This window comes from Poecile atricapillus, chromosome 2 (assembly GCF_030490865.1).
Source record: "Poecile atricapillus isolate bPoeAtr1 chromosome 2, bPoeAtr1.hap1, whole genome shotgun sequence".
Lineage (NCBI taxonomy): Eukaryota > Metazoa > Chordata > Aves > Passeriformes > Paridae > Poecile > Poecile atricapillus.
Window position 1 is genome coordinate 21,261,201 of NC_081250.1, and position 24,264 is coordinate 21,285,464.

General features: G+C 35.6%; 1 protein-coding gene across 1 annotated transcript in view; it reads left to right on the forward strand.

Moving 5' to 3' along the window:
- The window catches only part of ITGA8 (integrin subunit alpha 8), a 113,551-nt gene that overhangs the window by 38,640 nt on the left and 50,647 nt on the right, over positions 1-24,264 (forward strand). The window contains exons 14-21 of the mRNA XM_058833336.1: positions 3,879-3,924; positions 5,780-5,887; positions 12,909-12,964; positions 13,577-13,731; positions 14,879-15,016; positions 15,503-15,570; positions 16,531-16,678; positions 23,130-23,222. Of these exons, the coding sequence (XP_058689319.1) occupies positions 3,879-3,924; positions 5,780-5,887; positions 12,909-12,964; positions 13,577-13,731; positions 14,879-15,016; positions 15,503-15,570; positions 16,531-16,678; positions 23,130-23,222 (812 nt within the window). The remainder of the gene's footprint in view (positions 1-3,878; positions 3,925-5,779; positions 5,888-12,908; positions 12,965-13,576; positions 13,732-14,878; positions 15,017-15,502; positions 15,571-16,530; positions 16,679-23,129; positions 23,223-24,264) is intronic.

The window sequence follows — 24,264 nt, forward strand, 5'->3', positions numbered from 1 at the left end:
TGCATCTCTCAGAGAGAATGGGGATGACCTTTAAAAATATGAGGGAATCAAAAAATTTTCTCAAGTTAATAAATGAATATGTCTTGTTGAGACTGGAAGGAGGATTTTGTTGATCTTCTTACTTCCTTTATTTGGTTGAAGGTTTAATGAGCATCATGGCAAGTTTCTGCCCTTTATCACACAATGTTTCAGATTTGGCACAGTCATATGGCAGAAGGTGCAAGTGAACCCATAAGTTTACAAAATCCAGTGTCCCTTTCAGTACCATCACCTTAACTTTTTATGATAATTTTATCTCAGAAAATAGACTTCTTGCACCAGACAGCATCTTGCAACCCTTTGATTGAGAGCCAAGTAAATTTGAAGTATTTGAAATAGCATTAGGATTATTTAACTTTGTGCAGTGCCGCTTGACTTCAGTTAAATATGTCCCAAAGACACTTGTTTCAGCATTAAGCTCTGAACTCCACCAGTTGGGACTTTAATGCTTACAACCCACAAGCTGTGTTAAAAATAGAAGTTAAAATTCCTGTGGAGTCTCTCCGTGCTTGTTTTCCTAATTTTTGTAGTGTAGTTGTGACCCCACAGCTCATTTATTCCTCAAAAGCAATGACACACAAGCTCATGGGTGCTGCCATCAACCCTTCCTTACAGATCTTGGCTTCTCTGCAGGTGAGCAGCTGATAGACAATCTTCTCAAACCGACAATATGGGCAAAGTGGTCATTTAACTAAACCAACGAGGTCCCTCATCATCCCAGAAACATGAAATATTAGAAAAGAAAAACTGAAATAGATTTTGTGATTCTTATACTTCATCTTTATGTTTTAATCACACATTTTAATCTGAGCTTGGAAAAAAACCCTCAGTGATGCAAAGGAGTAAAAGTTTTAATTGGCTTTTCTTCAGTCTCTCTTGGAAGGGTTGTAAGAAGTTCAGCTGGTTTTTTTTAAGCTGGCTTCTTTTGCTCTGTAATTGCTTGTTAAAACCTTGTTTTTCAGCTAGTGACCTTTGCATCAGTGACATTGCCTGTGTAGCATTAACAAGAATTAATAAAGAAAACTTCTATTTTTAGAAGGGGAAAATTGCCAATGTTCAGATAATTTAGACATCTCAAGCATTTTTTCATAGAAATGATTAGTAACTTTTCTTCTTATTCTTTTTGTTGAACACTCAACAAATTCAAAACGTCTGCTTATAAAAATGCTCTGATGGGATGTGTATTCAAATCTCATGCATTTGTATCAACATCAAAAATTATTTTTTCCAATTATGGGTATAGGAGCTGCACCCCATAAAGCAATAAAAGAAGGAAGAGTGAAATTACTGCTCTGTAACAGAACAAGACAAATAAAAGAAAAAACCTTAATTAATCTTCCAGTGAATGCTCTGCTTGAATACATAATCATTTTGTCCTTACACTAGACTGTAGAAGTTACTACTGGCTATAAATATGGGGGTTTTTTTCATATTTATACTTAATTCCACTTTCTTTACTCAGTAGTTTTACTCATTTAAGCTCTTTGGATCAAGAATAAGTATGGCTTAGACCAGAAAACAAATGACATGTCAGGGTAAAAGTAATAGCCTCCAATCAAGAGCAGGATGAGCACAGTCCTGGCTGCCCTTAAAGCAGGATTAAATAGGGCTTTTGTAGTGCCATGATGGAGGATCCTCATCCTATTTGCTGTGTCACCAAACCTGGCTGAAGTGGCAATGCAGAAAGACTGCTCATGGAAAACCAGTCTTTGGTAGCTGAGGCCTGTATTTTCTATTCTAGACCCATCCCCCCTGGCTTCAGATAAGCTGGGTTCTGTACCAAGAAATCAGGATTTAACCATTAAGCAGATGTACAAAATCCTCTTTAATATTAAAGTGGAGATGCTGGGATAGAGGGGATCTTTGCACAGCAGTACATACTGAAATTGCATTCACTCACACTAGTGAGGCCAGCTGTAACTGAGACTCATTCTTCTTACCTTCAGATTCTAACAGGCTACATATTATTAAACTTACCCAAGTTTCATGTTTAACCTTTATTTTTCAATGAAAGAAAATCACCACTAGGCCAAGATCTTAATAAATCTTAGATATATACCTATTTTGTCTCTTAAAACATAACCCTGAAACCTTTTGAGTTATCAAGTCTGGTATGAAGCAGTACATATCCTAAGTCAAGTCTGTTACAGACAACACAACTAAACACAAAACCCACAAAAACCCGTTCAAACACAAGCAAAAAAATAGTCAACAAAATATTAAATATTTTGGGGAGTTACTATGGGTGCCACTATAAATGAGCTGCCAGGAAAAGTTCTGTTTGTGTGTGGTGCAGCCTTCATGGCCATGGCTTTCTCTCAATTAAGTTGCTTATTTAAGAGGAAAACATCTTTATATTTTGGTACTGTGGGCAAGTTGTCTATAAAGGCTACTAAAGAATAAAACGTACAAATGTCCCAATAAGGAGATAAACCCACTTATTTTTTTCTGCTATTTAAAGTGTTCCTGACCCTGAAACACATTTCTCTAAGGCCAATGAAATTAGAAAAATGTAAATGTTGTACAAAAAGAGGATCAGACCAATAAACTGTCCATGTCTGCTCCTATTAGTACATTAATTAATGGAATTCAGTGAAGGACTGGCTGTTGCCCATGTGAAGTATTTGCTTAAAATTTCTTATGAAATCCTAACCATCTGAAAGATGGAGAAGCACTAGAAAATACACTGTCAGCCCTGGACCAAACCCATCCAGATAATTAACATCAAAACTTGGTATTTGCATCATGTTCAATGACTTCAGGGCTGCTTAAGCAAACCAGTGCTCCAAGTATAGAAGCAGCAAGTAAGGGTTTGTTTACAAGCCTAAGCACTCATTTAATTAACTTATTTAAATCAGTTTAGGTTGCCAGTCTGTACCACTGTGAGGTCTGTTGTGAGGCTCAGTCTTCTGAACTGGATGTCAGTCACATTGAATGATAGCAGAAGTAGAGTGAAAGCTGTGCCAAGATGGACTCTGGGGCTTTGAAAATGAAACAAAGCTCTTTCCAACGGCAAACACAGCAGGAAAGTTGATCCTTTTTCCTCATGGCTTGGCTCCAGTTTTTCTCCAGCAGGCCTGAATGGATCCAGCAAGCCAGTCTGGATCTTTCCAGGGACCCCTGTGTGGGGACTCCAGGCAAAAAGAGGAAATATTCTGGACTGTAGATTCCCAACCTCAGGCCAATGACCATTGACAAAGACATGGCCAAGTTCCGGGGTAGAGCTTGTGTTGTTGACTCCATCTGTCAGGGAAAATGCATCTTTAGATGGATAACCTGTAAGCCTTAGTACATATTGCTACAATGCTGGAAACATTAGAAACTATCAAATCAGCCATCCTCTGATCTTGCTTTGTATTTATTTGTACAGAGATGCAATGCCTAATTTAATGAATAAATTACTTAAAACACAAAGTAAAATGGAAGGATTGTCAGGAAGGAACACCATAAAGTCTTAATATGACTTATATGAAACTGTCAAGAAATTGTTTTGCAGCTCTTCATTTAACGGACAGTAAAGGATTTGGAATAAAATGCATGGAGTTTAATGGTATTTTCTTCCCTATGATACAAGTTGGAGAGAAGTGAGATTGTGGCATGGGTGACCTCATGTTAAATAGTTTGGCAGTTACTGGTTACAACTGAGACATTTATGACACCATCTCTGACATGTGAAATGTTTTCTTCCAGGTACACTTGTGAACAAAACTGCTTAGAAAGTAATTATCATATTTGTTTCATGTTACTGCAATGTTAATATTAATAATCTAATTTATGATGGAAAAAAATGTGTGAGAGATTTCTGTATAGTTATTCTGAAGCCATTTTGGTTTTTCCAGATTTAATTGTTGGTGCATTTGGAGCTGGAAAAGCAGTTGTTTACAGGTATGTGGTAAATATAATTGATTTGATGTTTTACAGCTTTGGTGGGAAATACTAAAATTTAAAAATGTCATATTCCTGTTTCTCTGTTGCAGTGTGTAAAAGATGGTCATCAGAGATGAAAAATTAAACATTGTGTGAGAAACAAATGCTTTTTTTCCATGCTCAAAACCTGTAATTTTCAATGAAAATTTCCATGCTTAGGCTTAGCAGCTTCTGGAATGTTTGACTCTTTAGTTAATTTTAAATAAGAAATTTAAAAGGCATAGCATTGAAAATTAATTTCTTTCATGGGGATATGGTGCTAGTAAGAAATTTTAAAGTAACTGGTCTTCAGATTGTGTATGTTAAGACATGAACCATTTCAAAATAAAGATTGCTACTTTTAGCCTCAGTTTAAAAAAATGCACAAGATCCTATTTTACAAAACAAAAAGTTGTTGACTACGTAGTTCCACTAAATGCACTTTTTGATTAGATGTAAAATTTAACACTACGAAACACGTAAACATTTACATAAAATCTGCTAATGCTCTCAGTCCAGCCATGCTGACAGCTCATTTCATTGAAATATTCACCATCCATTCCTACAACAATGTAGTCATATTTCTGATTCCTGTCTGGCTTCTTGTTGTCTGTATTCTCAACAGCACCTGAGTGAGAAAAGGCATGTTCTACTTCCCAACTGAATGTTTGTGACAGCATAAAAATTTTGTAAAACAGGAATGTTAGCTCATCTCAGCAAACAATATAGGTGCAATGAGAGGACCTGATTTTCCTACTTGCTATGAGAGAATCATGCAAATACTTTGCAATGCCATGAGTGACTGCGCAGGATGAAACATTGAAGAATTAGTTCCACTGTCTATTTTCAATAACAAAAAAATGTGTTCTATTTAATTTAAGAAAGTGGATAGCAGGAGTCCATTTCCCAGCCAGAATGTATTAAATATGAATATGAATAGTGTTGAAACAGAATTTTATTACTGAAATTTTCTAGGCGAAAAAAGGCTTTCCCTGTCCACAAAAGTGAAGAGATTAATTTTATTTTTTGATGTCTTGCTGAAGTAATATAAAGAAGTAATCATAAAAGCTCAGATGTGGATTAAAATATCAGTAAAGTTAAAAAACTGGGATTATGGAAGTTATTGTAAATAGTATTGTTGTCTTAAAAAACAGAATCTGGGCACATACTTGCTATTATTTGTCTTCTAAACTGCTTGCGTTAATAGATTATCTCATATTTAATAACAGCTTCAGAGAGATGGTTTCTGTCACCAAAACTATATATTCATGTACTAAACACAATTTAATGATGATTATTCTGGTTTATAAAGTCAATTGTCTCAAAAAATGTCAGGCAAGATTTTACTTCATTATTGGCCCAAGATAGTCTAACTGACTTTTACTTTAACCAAATCATGTTTATTTTTTTAAGAGTCTTAAAACAGACATAGTAAGTCTGAATGTATCATTATTAATGGAGACAGTACAAAAGAAATCTGCAAGATGGTTGAAGGACTGCTGTAAAACCCCACAGGGCAGACTCTGTCCCTTTGAAAAACTGAGTGTGATGAAATGTGCCTGATGTGCCTCAGTCCTGGGGCGCATCTATTGCTTAACCATAGGATTCTGTTTCCGTGATGTGTTAACATGTGATTTTTTTTGTGAATCCCAGTAGGATTCTGATGGAAAAATAAAAAAGGTTATTTTGGCTATGAGCAGCATTACAAAACTGTATTCTCCCAAGTAACCGTACATCTCTGGCTTCTTTGCAGCAAGCTCAGTTTTTTCTCTGCTGCAACTTAGGTACTAACGTGCTCCTTCTGAAGGTGGTGAACCTTATTTCTGTCCCCCAGAGCCAGACCTGTTGTGACAGTGAATGCTCATCTTATTCTGAACCCCATGATTGTGAATCCAGACAATAAAACCTGTCAGCTCCCCAGCTCTCAGCTTTTGGTGGCCTGGTAAGTCCATGATTACTTAAAAAATATCCTGTCCTCTTTCTCAAATAACTTCCTGTTCCTTAATTTTATTGCAACTCTTTGTTGAAAGTGTTCAAAGTTCAAAGTGTTGAAACATTCTCTGAGCACAACAAAACCCCTCTGCACCGAAATATTTTGGGTGTTTTCTAGTACTTAGCAGATTGTCTAATTAATTGTGGTAGCTACAAGTTGAGTCCTTTGATACACTGAGTCTCCTTCTGCATAGGAGGATGCTCACTGTCTCCTAGGGGTAAGCTACAAAGTTATATGCAATGTTTAGAGGAATGAAACGTGAAACAGCTAAAATAGATGAAACACATAAACTGTCATCTGTTAACAAAATGTAACAGTGAAAGTGATGCAGAACTAGTGGGCCCACCATTTTCTGTTGGAGGAAGACAGATCTTAATCCTTCACGGAAGAGAGAAGGTGTCTGTCTGGCTGGCCATCCTGAGAGAAGTTCACAGGATGTTGTTTCTGGCTGTCTTTGGTCAGAGGAAAGGTTTATTTAGCACATAATACAGGACAATCTACTATCTTTAAAAGAGAAACATTTAACCACAGTAGCATTTAACTTTGAACAGAAAAAAAACCCCATAAAAAATCTTGTAGCTAATTAAAACAATTTAAGATCAGTTACAAGTACAAAATGCTTGCAGGACATTTGGAGGCTATCTAATAGCACATAACACCACATAAAGGCACGTTTACTGCACTAGAAAAAAGTCACTTTGAAAGGACCCCAGGAACAGCTGACAAAAGAAGCTTTTACAAATACATAAGATACCGTTTAGAAGTGGAAATCATAACAAATGAGGAAACTGAAATCAAAACAGAGCATAAACACGTGCAAGTTGAGTATAAAATGGTAGTAAGTCTTGCCAGAAAGACTGTGAGGAACAGATTTCCAAGATGTAAAAACATTAGAAGCAGGAAGCCTGCCAGGACATGGGCTGGACGAAAACAATATTAAGGTGTAAAAGAGGACCCCAGAATATAACATTAATGCAGACATTTTGCACTGCTTTTAAACCAAAAATGGTCAGAGGATTTCCCCACACTGGAAACATTCTTTACAGGAGATGAGTCCTAAAATTCATCTTAAATGTCAGATTCAGTAAAAGAGTCGTAAGAATTAATTGATAAATATGAACTGTAAAACATAATCATGAGAAACAGTTCATTTAAGAGCCATGGAAGCTCTTAAAGGAACTAAACTTTGATACACTTAAACCAATAAATATGTGGGCTTCCAAAGCATCTGGGATGGGGTTGTCAAGAGATTTTCAGTCTGGCGCTGTTCTTTTACACTTTATGGGACTTCTCATATTTTATATCATGTTCCTCATTTCTACATCCAGTGTAGAAAATTGCCCATCTACAGAGCAGTGTAGAAGGCAGTTGGTGGTGCAAAGCAATGCCAGAACTTTACAAATCTTTGGCCTTTCTGGAATTTTTTGATTCAATTATCTTTTGTTTTAACAGTTAATGTAAAAAAATTTTGAAATACAGACACTTGGCTGAAGCATTTTCTATGATCTAAATTACGTTGTTCACAACTCCAGATTTTAAGACTTTTAAAAAATGCTTCCTGTCATAATGGAAAATATTTTGAAATCATAACAGTTAACAACAGGTATTGCAAGAAAAAAGATGGTGTGTTTTGCACAAGAAGAAAAACATCTCTCTTAAAAAATATTCTTGCTCTGAGATACTGTTTAGAAAAGGAAGGAAGAAATGCATACTCCTTTAACATATTTTTTTTTCTTTTCATTTCTCCACTACAATAAGCCAGAAGAAGTTTGGTTCATATCTACAAGAGCTTTAATAGGAGCATAATTTAATTTCTGTCTGCTTTATTCTAAAATACTGTTCCCTAAAGATTCAGTTCATGTTACGAAATGACTGAAGAGCAGCTGCTATTTTTCATACTGTAATTTTTTTCCGTGGTTGATATAAGCATGTATTGTACATATGAAAATAATTAGTAGGGAAACCCCAACAGGCAAAGAATTCCTCAGTCCCATAGGACAGATTTCTGTATCTCTTAGCCAGATGTGCAACTTTTATAAAACTCTTCTGACTAACACTGCAAAATTAGAATGAAATGAAACCTCCTACCAGGAAAGTTTCAGGAAGTGTGTGTGCATGAATAATGTGGATTATTGTACATTTCCAAGTATTAGGAAAATATTATTTCTGCCATGATATAAATTGCAAAGCTGAAGCGGCAGAGGAAACTTGCACAAAAAAATCATTTTTATGCATAGTTCAAAGAGAATTGTCCTGAACTTCTAGAAACATATAATTCATTCTCTGCTGTGTGTAAAATATGGCTGTTTCTGAGTTCCCAATACTAGCAAGCCTGTAACAAATTCTGCAGCTTTGAAGGTATTAAAGAATATGGAAAAAGAATTTTTTTCCCCTAAGCGTGAAAGATGCAATATCTGTTAATTACCTAAACAGAGGTAAATAAATTAAAGATTTTTATTTTTGAAAACCTCTTTCCACATCATGTAATTTATTATGTTCAAGTTTGGGTTCTAGTTGTTAGGAGGTCTAATTTATCTATGCATTGGTATTTTTATTACCATTTGAGGTCTGATTATCCACTAGCTAAAAGTGTAAAAAAGAAAAGTTTTTTACTCACCTCTCACTAATTTCAGCTGAATATTGTTAATTCCCTTTTGTAGAGGATCAGAGAAGTTACCTGACTTACCAAAAGTTGCATAGAAGTGTCCAATCATGATTTGTAGAATGTATTTTTATACTTCTATTTTTATATCTGTAGACTGTATTTTTTATTTGTAGGTGCTTTTCAGGCTTGGATGTCTGATTTGAGATGTGTCTTGGAGGCTATCTACCTCTTTAAACCCACTAAAACCCGAAGCAGAGTGCTTAAAATTTCTGATCTTCAAGTTCCTACTATCAAAAAAATACTTAATAAAAAAAAAAGTAGTTAATTTATCTCCAAATTTCTTACTATTAAATTAATAATAAAACATTTATGATCTTGAGTCAGCTAGATTCAGACATTTCTACATACATTTTTTAAAAAGCTGAATACAAAATTCCCACCAAAGATACAAACTCCCAAAATAATACTTCAGCCTTTCCTAGCTGCATAGGTTAGACTATGTTTCTACTTTTGCTCCTTTCTAGTGCTAGTATTTTCTTTTCTCATTGACCTCATTTGAAAGAGGATGTGACTGGTGCCCCATGGATTTGGACCTAAGGGCCATTGTTGAGATAAATTTGTGTGAGATTTTCCAAAGACTGTTGGCCAGCCCGACTCCATGGGTCGGATAGCAAAGCCATGTGGCCAAGGGTCAGAAGAGGGATACCTTACTCTTCAGGGGCTGGTCAAAGGGGGTAGGCAGGTGGTGTCAGTTGCTACCAACACAGCTGAGCTGCTGTACAGGAGACCTCTGTGCCAGGTTTTAGTTTCAGTAGCCCTAGAGACATCCAAATGGCAGTCACTTGATTTATCTAGCAGCCCTAGAGCTACTGCAGCCTGGCCATGTAATGTAGCTTAGCCATGAGACACCTTCAGCATTAAAACTCTGTGCTGGTCACTGGATTAGACTTAGCTAAAACAAAATCTAAAAGCAGGGCAAGTATTAGAGCATCATAATAGAAGTATATTTGCTTTTACATATTGTACTTCAAAAAGGAAACTGTTTAAAGGTCATCCATCAGTAGACAATAATTTTTCCTGTGGAGGTTTGTGACCTTGCAAATTGGACATCAGCCTCACACAGAATGGAAGTCCATAACATTAAAGCTTACATTGCCTTCCTGCTAAGGCATAATCTGTTCTTTCTCTTCATCTGCAAACCTGGGTGCTAAAGAAAATGTTAGCAATGACAAATGACATTTAGTAGGATCTGCTAATGCCTTGCTTTTCACCTCCTAAAGTAAGTTTTCTATTTTTTTTCAGCTGCTAGAGTAGCCAGACCAAAATAATTTCTTTCTGGTACTAAGTGCAGTCTAGAAATACTATACAGGGGTAACTAACTTTTCACCAGTTCTGGTGATATTAGGTAATTTTGTTAGGGTTAACTTTTGAAGAGACTGCTCCCATCTGTGCCAAGAGTAGTTTTGAAGAAAGGAATGTTTTTAAGCTTCTTGTTCTTGTAAAGATATTTCTGTCTACCTGAAGAACGTAAAATTATTTTAAACAAACTGCTTTGTTGCCTTGAAATTGTCAGAAAAATTAGTGTATTCAGTTTTAAGGCTTTCCCTCTATTTTGTAACTACAGTCAAATACTATTCAAAGCATAATCTCATAGTGATGACAGACACAGCAGAATAAATGTGATGTGGGGATCTCTTCAGAGAGGCAAAATTGATAGTACATAAAAAGTTCATATGCTTTGGGATGATGCACTATTTCCCATTTGTTTCTTACTTGTTGAAGTTTGCTTCCTTTAATTTTTAATTGTGTGTTTTAGTTGATTGTTCCTACAAGTAAGCTCAAAAGCTCAGCTATTTTCTTTCTACTGTGCCTAGGAGTCAGATCTCAAATGTCTACAAATTCTTTAGACTCTTGTCCTCTTTCGTGGTCTTTCTTTCCCTCTGCTTTTCTTTGAGGGATACTAAAGCATCCCTCAAAATCTCCTCAGCATCTTCTTATTGAAGTGATGAGTGAATCTAATTTCATCTAGGTTTGCAATTGAAATCTTTGATATCTTTAGCACTATTTCTAAACTAAATAATGAAATCACAAATGTGTGGCAGAATTGTGCTATAAACCATAGTCTTCCCACTTGGTGGCCAGAGTGTGGGAGATTATCCACTCTAAATTGTGGCTTTTTTGCTCTGCCATTCCCTTTCTGACATGCTCTGCCTGGAGTGGAAGGAGTAAATGTTGACTCTTACAGTAATGTTTAAGAGCATGACTTCAGTTATCAAATATGTATGATGAATTATTCTGTTCATTGCAGTAAATAAAGCATACACTGAAAGTGTTCTGTTTAACAATAAAACATTCCAAGATGCATTTTTGAACACAACCTTTTTTCAAACATGATAAGGCAAAATTTATGTGATTCATCCAAAGCAAGATAACTGACTTTAATACAATGGCAGCTCTTGAGTTTACACTTGAGGAAATACACTCTTACACTCTGACATGTGAGAGTGACCTGTGAAGTCTGATGTCTAAATTGCATTTATGTGATTACACAAAATTTCCTCGTTATTTTGTCCTTGTGTATTTGGAAATAATTGATTCTTCATGTATTAACTCATAATTGTAAATAAGGGGGAGTATGAATAAATTTACAATTTCTACATGGATTGGAAAGTCATTTGACAGCTACAGTTTGGCAGAGATTAATCACTTATGCCATTCTAGTTCCTCAAGAAATAATGGCGCTTTTTTTCTCCAATAAAAGAATTTTTCTTTATGGGACTGACATTATATCCCAGATGTGGAAGTTTCATTACCTCTGTCAGAGAAAACAAACATGCAATTAGAATGTGTTCACAGGTTGGTTTAAAGTTGATGTTAGTAGTTTTGTATCCATTGCATGGGAACATTAGTATACCGTATAACAGTAGTGAGGAGATCAAGATCAATGAATAATGCAAATATTTTTTTATTTGACTCAAGCTGATTTTAATGCTGACCTACAATATATTGTCCATATACAATTCAAAACATTTTATGAAGCCATGAAAGTTTAATCTAAGGATGATTGGTAACCAAACACTTGCAAGAATCTTTCACCTGAGAAATTTTGTTACATTATACAGGATTTCATTAGGAATTACAATATGCAGAACTTAGTCTATGTGGCAGATGACAGCAGAAATCAAGAATCAAGAACATCTTTCCAGTTTCAGGTTTCTTGTTTTGCCACTTGTTGGGGAAGTACACTCTGCTAATTGCATCAACAGGCATAATTAATACTATTTCTCATTCCATCCAGTGTAATTTGTGAAAATGCAATTTTTCCAAAATGCAATTCTATTAAATATTTATAAAAGATAAATAGATTCCTTACAAAGTGAAACTTTCCTATAATCATTACTTTTTATGTTTTTTTTACTTAATTTTTGTGTAAGTTAAAAGTTCTTATTAGAAGGTATCAGCCAATAAAACTATAAAAGACTTCTCCTATCAGTTAAGTATAACTGCAAATCTGTTGCCAGCCTTACACAGAAGTATTTCTTACAGGGCAGGACTCACCTATGGCTGAGGTGACATTTGTATAATTGTTATAGTTGTGGTCTGAATATTTCTAGGCTCTAAAGAGTTTGCTATACATTCAGAACAGGCAAATTTAAAACAATTAACTTATGATGTGTTGGTTTTTGTAGAATGCATTGCTTTAGCATACTAGATAAAGAGCACTAATCACCAGTATCTCTGTGCTTTAATTTAGGTCATGTGGTCATGTAAGTGTCACTTTCTACAAAACATAGCAAACTGAATGCAATACAGTTTGGTTAGTCTAAGGCCACAAAAATCCAAAAATTTAGGTTTTATGTTTGGAATTAATTATAGGCTGTTGAAATAATGAAAATCTTACAGTAATGCCAATAGAACACTTTGGTATCCTGAGTGTTTTGATTTGCTGGAAAACAGCCTGAGCACTGACAACATTCTTTAAGATTTTTCTGATTTACCATGATGAACCAGAAAGGATTTCTGCGAACAGCCTCTTACAAAGGTGGTCTGCTGAATTCAGCATAAAGAATCCAGCTTTGGCAATAGTATCCAAAGGGTCATCTCCATGGGCTCTCTCAAGAACTACCGGGACCAGAGAATCTTCTTCATACCTTTGCCAGAAACTGTCTTCTGTTATTATTAGTGCAATATAGGAGAATTCCTGACTTAATTAGAGAATATCATTGGTAGCTAGATACAATCTTAGTTAACATCTTTTTAAGAAAAATAAAATAAAATTTAAAAGATATAACTTGGGAACTGCTGATTCCCAAGTCAGTCCATTTTCTGCTAATAATTAATTGCTTCTACTTTTTTTATATGTAGCTTTACTGTAAGAGTCTGTGCAGATTTTGAAGGTCAAAGTATTTCAGATGAGATAGGTAAGAAATGTTTTCTATTCCTATAATTTATCCTGTCCTGCTCCATTTCAGATGTTTTTTTTCCTACACTTGGAAAGACAATAGGTGTGAGATCCTCCTAAGGCAAGAAAATGCAGTTTAAAAAAGAGTGTTTGTGTATACATATGTGTGTGCGTGTGCGTGCGCGTGTGTGTGTGTGTGTAAGCACAAACCTTTTATTACTCACATAAAGGATTTTTGTTTCAGATTAAGTAATTTTCTAAATAAATACAAGAATGTACCTTGTTGGAGAATGTTTTGTTTTAGGAAAAAAAATAAAGAGACAGAAGTCCTGTACACATATGATCCGTCAATGAACTATGAAAGCTTAAATTACACGTCCAGCATTATTTGGATGAAAACCTAGTGGACTGTTAAACAGACAGGCACTTAAAGCATGGATTATTTTTTCTTGGAAGACTTGCTTCGGTTAATCAATTATAATACATAATTATATATTACATATATATATGTATATATAAATATATATATACATGTAATACATATTATGTGTTATACATATTATGTGTTACACATATGCATAACATATTTTCTTTCAGTTAAATCAATAACTAACTTACTTGTATCCTTTAGTCCTGAAAGGTGAATTGCAGTTAGATTCATTGAAACAGAAAGGAGCTGTTAAGAGGACCCTCTTCTTTGATTACCATCAGTCACATCACTACTTCTCCATTGGGATAGAAAGACAGAAACAACTCCATTGCCAAGACTTCCTTGTTTATCTCAGAGTAAGTTGTTTAAAATGTTTTGGACTTTCATTATTGTTTAAATAGTACCAGGGATTTAAAGATAATAATAAAAAACTGGAAAAGGAAGAATAATTTCCAAAATTATACAGAAATGGGATATAAAATATATCTCATCTGTATGTTCAGTATGTCCAGAGCATACTGCTACCTTGAAAAAATTCCCTACGTAAATCTTCAGCTCATCTTTTGTGAATATAAGTATAAAAGAAAGACTGATTTTGAAGAGTATAGAACTTCTCTGTGTAAAAATACATTAATTTCACACTCTCCTGGAAGTTCTGATCAAATACTGCATCTTCTGATACAAAAATGCAAGATTGCTTTCCTTTTTTGGTATCACTTTAATTTTTTAGTATTCGTCATGAAGTAATAATCATGTTAAATATCATGCCAATTCAGGTTCAAAAGATTTTAAAGGAGTCTTACCAGAGATATTGCCCTAAATTTCATATAATTAAAAAAAATGTGTTAAAGATATTTTAAAATGTTTTTTTAAAAAAATAAAACTATGGAATTGAAATTGTAAAGGAAAAAGGGTCAACACTTGCTCACTTGCAGGTGGAGTTACCTCATGCAGTTGTAGTAGTTTCCAAGTCTGATCCTACAAATGCAGTGGGAGGTGAAATGAAGTTTCAAGCACTGTGTAAAGACATAACTAGACAAGAAAGGTGGTTGAATTTTACCATTGCTAATTCTTATAAATTCTTGCTTTTGATACAAACCAGCAATATTACCTCCACAAATCCACATATGCCCTTACCTCCATTTCAAAAGGAAGGGGGGCAGTAGCTGATAGGAGTTGGTTCTGTGTGTCTCTCTTAAACAGCTTCATTTTAGGCTAATGCTTTGAAAAATTTCTGAGTCTACTCAGCTCAGCCAGCTTCTTCCAGATGTGGGGCTGTGGAGGCAATGTGTTCTGGGCATTCCAATTACTGGTGAGTCACTTTGCTTTCCTAATGACACCACATGCAGCCAGAATTTGGCCAACATCTGTCAAAGAACCATGTCTTTACCTTCAATAAAGACCACATCTTTATCTTCAGAAGTCTGAATCTGTTGTCATACCATAGCAACTGAAATAATCACAATAAATCATTGGTTTTTATTATGTGGTTGTCACTCACAGGATGAAACAGAATTTAGAGATAAATTATCTCCCATCAATATAAACTTCAATTATAGTTTGGATGAGTCCAGTTTTGAAGATAGTATGACTGTGAAGCCAATACTGAACTATTACCAGAAAAACTCACTAGCTGAGCAGGTATGAATTTTGCATGCCACCTTTTCTGTATATAAACATGAAAGCATTTACAAATATTACATGTGTCATCTTCCTTAAAAGAGAGTATCACATCCAGAAATAACACAACAGGGATTTAATTAATACAAACTGTAGATTGAATATAAATATAGAACCAAGAGGCCTTTCAAGTATTTCCAAAACTTTCTTGTGCTCATAGTTTTGACTGCCTTCTAGAATATGCAAGCCAAGTTAGTGTGAGACAGGGCCTGAAAATGATATTGTTCTGCTAAGGACATATTTGACCACCTAAATAGCCTCCAACGTCCAACTACGACGTGAAAAGGAACTAATAGTGAAAGAAACTTATAGAAAGAAGAAAAAGATTTAATTCACTAAGGCAGTTCTGGTGATTATGACACTTAGGTTAGCAATATTTAATGAAGTGATTTGGACTTTGAGGCATGTACTAACTCTGTTATCATTTTTCACTTTGCAATGATACAGGCTCACATTCTGGTTGACTGTGGGGAAGATAATTTATGCATTCCTGACTTGCAACTTTCTGCAGTGCCGTAAGTTAAATAAAATAAATTGTGCTATGTATTAGAAAGTCCAGACCCTGCTAACTGTTGCAGCAGAATGATGTAGAACACAGTTCTCTTGTTTACTGTAGCTAATCATTCTTACCTGATTTCCAGATTTTAATTTGTGCATCCATTTCAGCTACAAAACCAAAAAATGGAGAAATATACACTTGCAAATCACATTCATGATATTTAATGGTTATCATAGAAAATAGAGTTTGCAGGTGTTTCTTAGGAGTGGTTCTAGTTCTCTGAAAACCAAGAGATTATACAAATTGTTGTTCATAGAAGGCTTCAAGTGTTTTTATTTCAGAGTGACAGTGACTTTGAACGTGGACACACTTCTCCTGTATTAAATTAATCTCAAAATAACATTTTCAAAACATGGCAACAGTGCTGTGGAGGGAGAAACATGCCAAGCAGGACAAGTGGGGAATGTCTGAGAGTTACCTGACTCATCAAAATCAGTCCTTTTGTGAAGGAATCACAAAAGAATCAGACTTTTGTGAAACAGAAGGGGACGGTGACATTGTAGGTCTCAGGAGAATTTCTGTCACTGTTTGTATTACAATGGACATGGGGAGAAAACTGCCACCTTTATGTCCTCCAGAAAGCAAAATGCTAAAGAGACCCCTGTGGCAAGTGATTTCTCCACTAAATACTTCTTGCTGTTTAGAAAGTAGTCAGGTTCTGAAATTTTATACCAGTTATTTTCAAGTTTTGTGGTAGTCCATTTTGGTCACAGTGGTGTTTTCTCTTGACCTCTTTTCTACCCAGGTGTTGGTATACATTTTCATAAGGTTATTTTTATAGAAGATGTTTTATTTTGTGTTCACAGAGTATTTTCCAGAACAGATGCTCTGAGAGCAAAATATCCTTCTGCTTTATTCATACGTAAATCCTGACTGTGCATGTTTTAACTCCTGACAAGTAGCATGTTCTATACAGGGATACAGATCAGCTAATAATTGGAGAAGAAAACTGTGTCATGCTCATAATAAATCCAAGGAATGATGGGGAAGGAGCCTATGAAGCTGAGCTACATATAAAGATTCCACCTGAAGCAGATTACACTGGGGTTGAACGCAACAACAAGGTAAAGTAAAATCAAAATGTTAGCAATAATGAAGCAGACAACTGAGAGCAAGGATAACCTACATAGGCTGTACCAGCTGAAATCAGCACATAAAGAAGTTCCCTTGAGGAAGGGAGATTCCATCAACTCTCAGCTATACTTGCTTGCATAGCCCAGGGTAATGATAAGCCATGCCTCCAAAAGATGGGAAGGACAGGACCATCCTTTTCAGACCCAGCACAGGCTCAGCTCCTTCCCATTAACTTATTCATAATACTACATAATACTGTCACATTTCTTCTAGGAACAGAGTTATTCACATCATTTAGATTTTGAACCACTAAACAATACCAGTAGCAGAAAGTAATACTGCCAAATTCCCTTAATGCTTCCAACCCAAGATCCCATGGTACCAACTCCCAGCCAGAGTTAATGAGCCCTACTGACCCCAGACACTTGGACACTGCTGTTTCCTCTCACCAGTGTTTTGGCATTATTAAGGTAGTCCAAGTTTTTTAAGGTCCCAGTCTCCAATATTCTGAATAGTTGGACATTAACTGCAGTATAAACTTGACAAAGTTGCTTTCCCTTGTTGTCAATTCTTTTATGTTATGAATGGACCAAAAATGCAATTGAAATGTAAAATGTGCCAGTGTTCACAGAAGGACTAATGTTGACTGAAGTCCTGCTGAGCTGTACTGAACATACAGTGTTTTTCCTTTTTGGGTCTGTTTGTTTTTTAAGAGCAAAGATGAAACACTATCATGCAAACAAACAGAGTGTTCATGTATTCTCTGTTGGACAGCAAATCTGGATTGCCTCATCTGCACATATATCTCCCAAGCTGTTGCAACATGAAACTGCTTTTTTCTGTTAGTGCCTGGAATGTTCAAAAGGGCCTCAAGGGTGAGAGTGGGAGAAAGCAAGTTAATTTCCCTTCTGAAGGCAAATGTTTTTAAGGAAGTTGAAAGTAACTTACAAGGTATTTCCTTATTCTCCTTCTGTCAGTGACTTTATTAATGGGCTTCTAATCTAGTTTGAAAAAAATTATAAGAAGAAGTAATGCTATAATCAAAGATGATAGAAATTGGCTGCAACCTCACTTCTCAAGAGCATACCTTAAAGACACCAGCCTTTTCCTACTGCCTGTTCTTTTTCTTCTCTTAGCAAAGCCTCTGTTTTTTTTGGACTATAATCTAAACTAAAGTTCTCTTTAGTTTGCTAAAAATGGTTACCTTTTTCCTTTATTCCTCTTTAGAAATCTTTCCTTGTTCTTTTGGACATTACTGAGGTGTCAGAGGTGGCACTAATTCCAAAACCCAAGCATGTATTAGCACATATCTATCATTTGAAGGACCTGGTGGTGGAAGTGGTCAAGAGGCTGGACATGAGCTGGCAGTGTGCAGTCACAGCCCAGAAAGCCAAACGTGTCCTGGGCTGCATCAGGCCTTCCAGTACCTGAAGGGAGCCTAAAAGAAAGACAGAGAGGGACTTCTTATGTTGTGTTATGTTCTTGTGTTCACATGTTGTGACAGGACAAGGGAGAATAAATTCAAACTGAAAGAAAGTAGTTCAGATTAGATATTAAGAAAATTTCTTGGCTGGGGGTGGTGAGGCACTAGAACAGGTTGTCCAGGGGCACTGTGGATGCCCCATCTCTAGAAATGCTTAAGGCCTGGTTGGATGGAGCATGCTGGTCTAGTGGAAGGTGTCCCTGTCCACAACAGGGTGGGGTGGAACAAGATGATCTTTAAGATCCCTTCCAATTTGGACCCTAGAGAAATAATTCAGAGCTTTTTATGATTTTAGGAAAAATGTAATTTTATAGTGCAAACACAATCGACTCACCAAGAAAGGAAGGAAATAATACATGGGAGATCCTGGTGCTTTGGAAGAATAAAGAGAGACTAGGATGGCTTGGGAAGTTTTTAAAGTTAAAATACTTTTTCTTTTGAAGACAAAATTTAAAAACACAGGAAACACAATACTTTATTCTTTTCAGATTTTGGGAAAGATTAAATGCCTTTCTGAAAAATCCAATTCTGAATCCTTGTAGATTTATAAAAAACTGCCTTCCTTTTGTCCACATTTACTTAGCTTACTCCCACACATAATTTATTGCATATTCTTTGCTTTTCATACTTACTCCATTCAAAAAGATGTCATCATGCTCTTTCTGAGAAGGATCAAAACATTAGTCCTGCTTTCTGCATAATTTTTAGTGCCTTTCTTTCTGCATTCAAGGACCATTTTCACAAGGATTACAAATGGCACTGAAAGTAAGTTTATTCTTTGTATTCTTTTTAAATGGTAAATGTATATTTCTTAAAAGTATGTTTTCTGCAATATTATGGTTCCATTAAGTAAACTAAACTATAAACTTCTAAGTGCATTTGGAAAAAAATTGATACTGTAAATTTCTTCTAAAATTTTCTAAATGTAAATTCTTCTGTTACCAGGATGACAAAATTCTTAGGAGTCATAGTATAAAAGAGTATAAGTGAGTATAAACGAGAGGGACTCAATTCATTCAACTTACAGGGCTTTGAGAAAATACAGCAATTTGGCAAGATAACAGAAGAAATTATCACACTGGATGCAGAAAACACTGAGCTGTATGGAAAAAAAGGTCTCTCCATCTGCAGGCACTTTTTGAGGCATGGGCTAGAGATGAAAATTATGGTTTTCGTGTCAGTTGCGGTGAAGTTAGGATTTCAGTTCTTATTTTTGTGTTTGTGTTGTATCCTGACAAAGGGGCATCTGTGACTGCTCCTGAAATATACTTAATTTAATGCAGACCAATTTCAGCAGACAGGTAGATTTATGGTAGAGCCCACTGCAATCATGTTCTTAAAGCTCTGCCTCTAGGATTGCATTTCCTCTTGGTTTCATCCATGTTTACAGTTCTCTGTGTAGCTGTTTTTCTCCAAACTGCAGAATTCCTGGTATTAAGGCAGAGATAAGAGTCTCCTCAGAGCCAACAAAACAGGTAGACTAAGACCAGAATAAATGAAATTTAATCAGCTGAATAAATCACTTGATACATTTCTGATGGAGCTGAAATATCTGTAGAATCAAATAATTCAATTACACTGTCATAATTTCAAAGTGACTTATTTATAGAGGATATTCGTTTGTTGTATGGCTGTTCTGGATTTAGTCTATTTAATAAAGAAACACACATTAAGTGCTTTATAGAGGAACACCTTAAGTGCTTCCTGTCCAGCCCTGCTTTCTTTTCTTTATTTCACGTTAATAATGTATTGTGTTATTCTATATAATTTGAATTACACTTAGAAGCTGTTGAAGACAAAAACTTAACTGAAAATTCACTTGCCTCTACCTCCTCCCTTCAGCTTTACACAATATAATGCTTGTTCTACCTCCATTGGCATTATCTTCTTATCTCGGACCTGATTCTGTAGAATATTGCACACAGACTGTGCAACTGCATAAAAAAATGAGCAACATTCTGTACAAATGTGATCATAATCCAAGTGGAGAGGCAAGTGAATGTGTGTGATCCTAAGGTCTGAGGTCAGGGACATGATTTTGGAGCTTCATTGATTCCTGCAGATGCTGACACTTCCTTCAGTCAAAAGCTGAGGATTGAAATAGAATGACTTTAAATGAAATCAAGTGTGTTTTTTATCAGTTGTATTGTGGAAACACTTAGAAGGTACAGAGACCAGGTAAATTAGAAAATTACCACAGCTTTACTGGTTCCTGGAAACCATTGGCTTGCAATAACTGTTCATATGCAGTAGGTGTGAATTTACTGAAATTAGCTGCAATGAAGAAAGTATAATCACGTTATATTAGCTCATATTTCCAGCAGCAGATCCAGAGAAAATATATACTGCTATATGGTACATTCTTGCACTACAACAGTCACTAGCATGAGTGTGTGTTTGAACCACCAGCCATTGCCTGAATACAGTGCACTAATCCTTTGCTTCATGACAGAATTGCACATATTAAACAGCTCAATCCTTCCTTAGTAGCAAAAGCTGGGACCCTTATGGTTTCTTAAAAATTCTTATGGAATAATTAGTAAATCAGGCAAATACAAAGCACTGACAGATATTTGTTACACACCAAAAACATTATGTATTTTGGCAGAGCTGCCTCTGTTGAGGTTGGAAACTGCAGAGTGATAAAGATCACATCCAGATAGGTATTGCAATGGATAAACCCTGAGTCATTTCCCCCATGCTTTTCTGAACTAAAGCATGGCACTCTTAAAGTACGAAAAAGACCTGGAACATTCTTGTCTTACTTGGAAATTCTTAGACTAGGTACACTGTGGCTGGCTAGATGAGATGTGATTTGAGCTTGGTGAAGGCAAAGATTACTCTTCCTACATCAACTAGATACATACATATACATCAACTAGAAGATGGTACCTAATCCATCCCCCTTTCCTCAGAAAATAAAATTGGAAGGTGATGGTAAAGGAAAGAGGAAGTTTTTTACTTGCCAGCCTGTTGTGTTTAACTGTTATGGCATTAATTAGTAATTCATCGCTACAACCACAAAAGAGAGTTTCAAGTTTGTAGACTGCCTGGATTACTTAAAGCATCCAATCACTTTCTAGTTAAAATGCACCCTGGGAGCACATGTGTTAATGTTGGGATTTTATTTCTGCTCAAGACTGCTAAAAAACCATGTGTTGCTACAGAAATGTGAATTGCTATCAATGTCAGATAGAAGGGCTTTGTGGAAAACCCTTCCATCTGGCTGAGTTACATGTGAATGCACCAATACTGACAATAGTAGGTGTACAAGTCTCAGCTCTTGCTAGCTTCCTGCCTGATTTTAGTTTTTCTGTTTTGTATTTAATCACCTCAGAAAGGTGATCAATGCAAAAACAAAGACAGTAAATCTCATTATGGAAGGAACTGTACCACAGTTGACCCTTTGTCACATCTTCATACTGCACAAATTAGCTTTTGTGATGCTGGTCATATAAATTCTGCACCATTAATCATTTTTAGTCTAGAAACATAGCCTCCAGACTGCAGACAAACTACTTGAAAAATACCTCTATTTTTTCAGCCTTTGAGGGACAAAAAAAGATGTGATAAGGGCTGATTTACTCTGTGCTGGTCTATGATACAGCATCTTTAAAGAAACTATCTACAAATATCTAATATAAGTCAGTATTTATTTCTAACTTTTAAACGTAAATTTCAACCTTCCTCCCCCAACAGAAGCAAAATTATAAACCCACACATCAAGATCAAATGGACAATTTTCCACACAAGTTTGACTCCAACTGTGTTAACGCCCTCTTTTCTCCCGTGTGTTGCTTCCCACCTCTAATTAACCAGATGGAAAGAGTATAAAAATGCTTCCCTCCAACCCTAGAGCTTAGGAAGGCTATTAGTGCACTGAACATGCTGTGTAACAAACTTTGCTTCTTCCTAGCAAACTGTAAAAATGTCAGTGCACAATGAGGTGTGTGCTGAGGGCATGCCTCACATGGACTCTGTTTAGGACATGCCCTGTCTTTTCTTTTAAACTCAGGAAATTATGAGGACAGCATGTCCATGCTGGCTTTTACAGATAGGGAAAATTGGTCCAGGGATTTCCCAGGTCTTTTTTATGTAAAGGGCATGAACTTGTTCACACTGCTTCATCTGTGAGAAGCACAAATGAGCAGAAAGGTAATGCAACTTGCTGCATCCTGCTTTTACAAAGCTGGTTTACTTCTGCACATATATGGAAATACCTTCATTTACCGAAGATGTCAGAGAGGAAAACAGAAAAAAACAAAAACAAACCCACATTTTATTGCAAACCTCCCACATTTTATTACTTTGCCTTATTCTGTATCTCCTAGCTTGCACTATTTTATAGCTGTTCCTCCTCTTGCAGAGTTTTTGTTTACAGATGATATTACTAGTGATAAAGATTGCTATAAACAATAAGACCTTTATATCTGATAATGTGAAAGTCCATCTCTTTTGTTGCTAATTTATAAACTCATATAACAGTTTGTTTTTACAGAAGTGTTTAACGTTCGGTTTTACCACAGATTGGAAAACAAAGATCTAGAATTGATCCATACTCAAGTTTTCCAATGTCAGAAATTCATTATAGAGACTTCTGGTGATGGGTAACCCTGTAATTATGGTGAGACCTATTCTTGCTTAGTTTGGATACTCTTTGTTTCTGTGTTGAGTCATTATGGCTATAGGAATGATTCACACCAACAAAGCAGTATGGTAAAACTAGACATAGAGTGATCTCATCATGATTCTTAAGGTACTGGGAAACTATCCTGTTTGTTTTTCCCTGGCATCAGTTTTCCCCCGTTGTCTGACAATAACCAACTAAATGTTTTGATAGTGCACTAAGCAGGTGTCTGAAATCAAAAGAAAGGTCACAGTCAAAAAGGCATCACTTTCCCAACTGGATACATTTCACTGTGATCTCTGACCTCTGTATTGGTGTCCTTTTGTTGCAGGCACTGCGTGTGTTGAGCTGTGATTACAAGATGGAAAATGAAACTAGAATGGTGGTTTGTGATCTTGGGAACCCCATGGTGGCTGGAGCAAACGTAAGGGAAAACCAGATGCATTTACTGATTTTTATCTAATTGAATTTTAAAGGGGAACAAATGGAAATTTATTCAATTACCAGAATGTGTCCCAATAAGCAGCACATAAACCAAATTATTTACCTGGACAAGAATTTTTTGGTGTAATAAGAAGCAGAACTGTGCTTCTGAAAAATTAACATTATGTTTTCCTAAAAGATTAATTGTACTAGAACTTGAGGTTTATGTCACTGAAAGAAAGTGAGAGTGACTCAATTTATCACTATCATTTCATTAGAAGTTGTATATATATACATACAGTATACTAGTATAATGAGAATTCCAATCTATAATGTGATTGGTTTGTTTCTCCCTTTTAGTATTCCCTCTACTTAAAATATATAGATATATGTATAGTAAGTGACAATTTCTTCAGTCTGATTCTCATCTTGAGTACATAGGGGTTGTCTTAGCAGTTTAAAACAATTTATGTCAAGGAAAGTGTGTTTGAAATAAACTTTTGCTTTAAAGTTATTGTTTTAATTCTTAAAGATTTTCCTGAAACAGCCTCTTATAAATCAGACTACACATTGGATGGAATGATGGTAGCCTTGTTTTTGGACAAAGCAGAAATGTATGATAACTGATGATGAACACTAGATAAGGATAAAAATAAGTCTGGAGATAAAAAATTCCGCAATTATAATTCTTCATCCCTATTTCATGACAAAACAATCCAGGAAATCCCAGAAGTGTTAAATCCAGGAATGTTCAGCTATGGATGTTCTTGCGGATGAATTTAGTGTTTCTCATAAATTCCTAAGTTCTATGAATATTTAACTAAAAGAAAAAAATCTAACTATTGATACCTAGATAAAAAAAAACATAATAAAATCAAAACAGTTGACAGCATAAACATATATCAGGAATAAATAGGAGCTTTTAATTGAAAACTGCTACTGTTTGAATTTCATATTGGACCCATGGCTTTGCAAAAAAACAAAGCAAATTTCTGTAGTATTTTCAAAATCTGTACTAAGGTTTATCCCATGGAAGATCAATA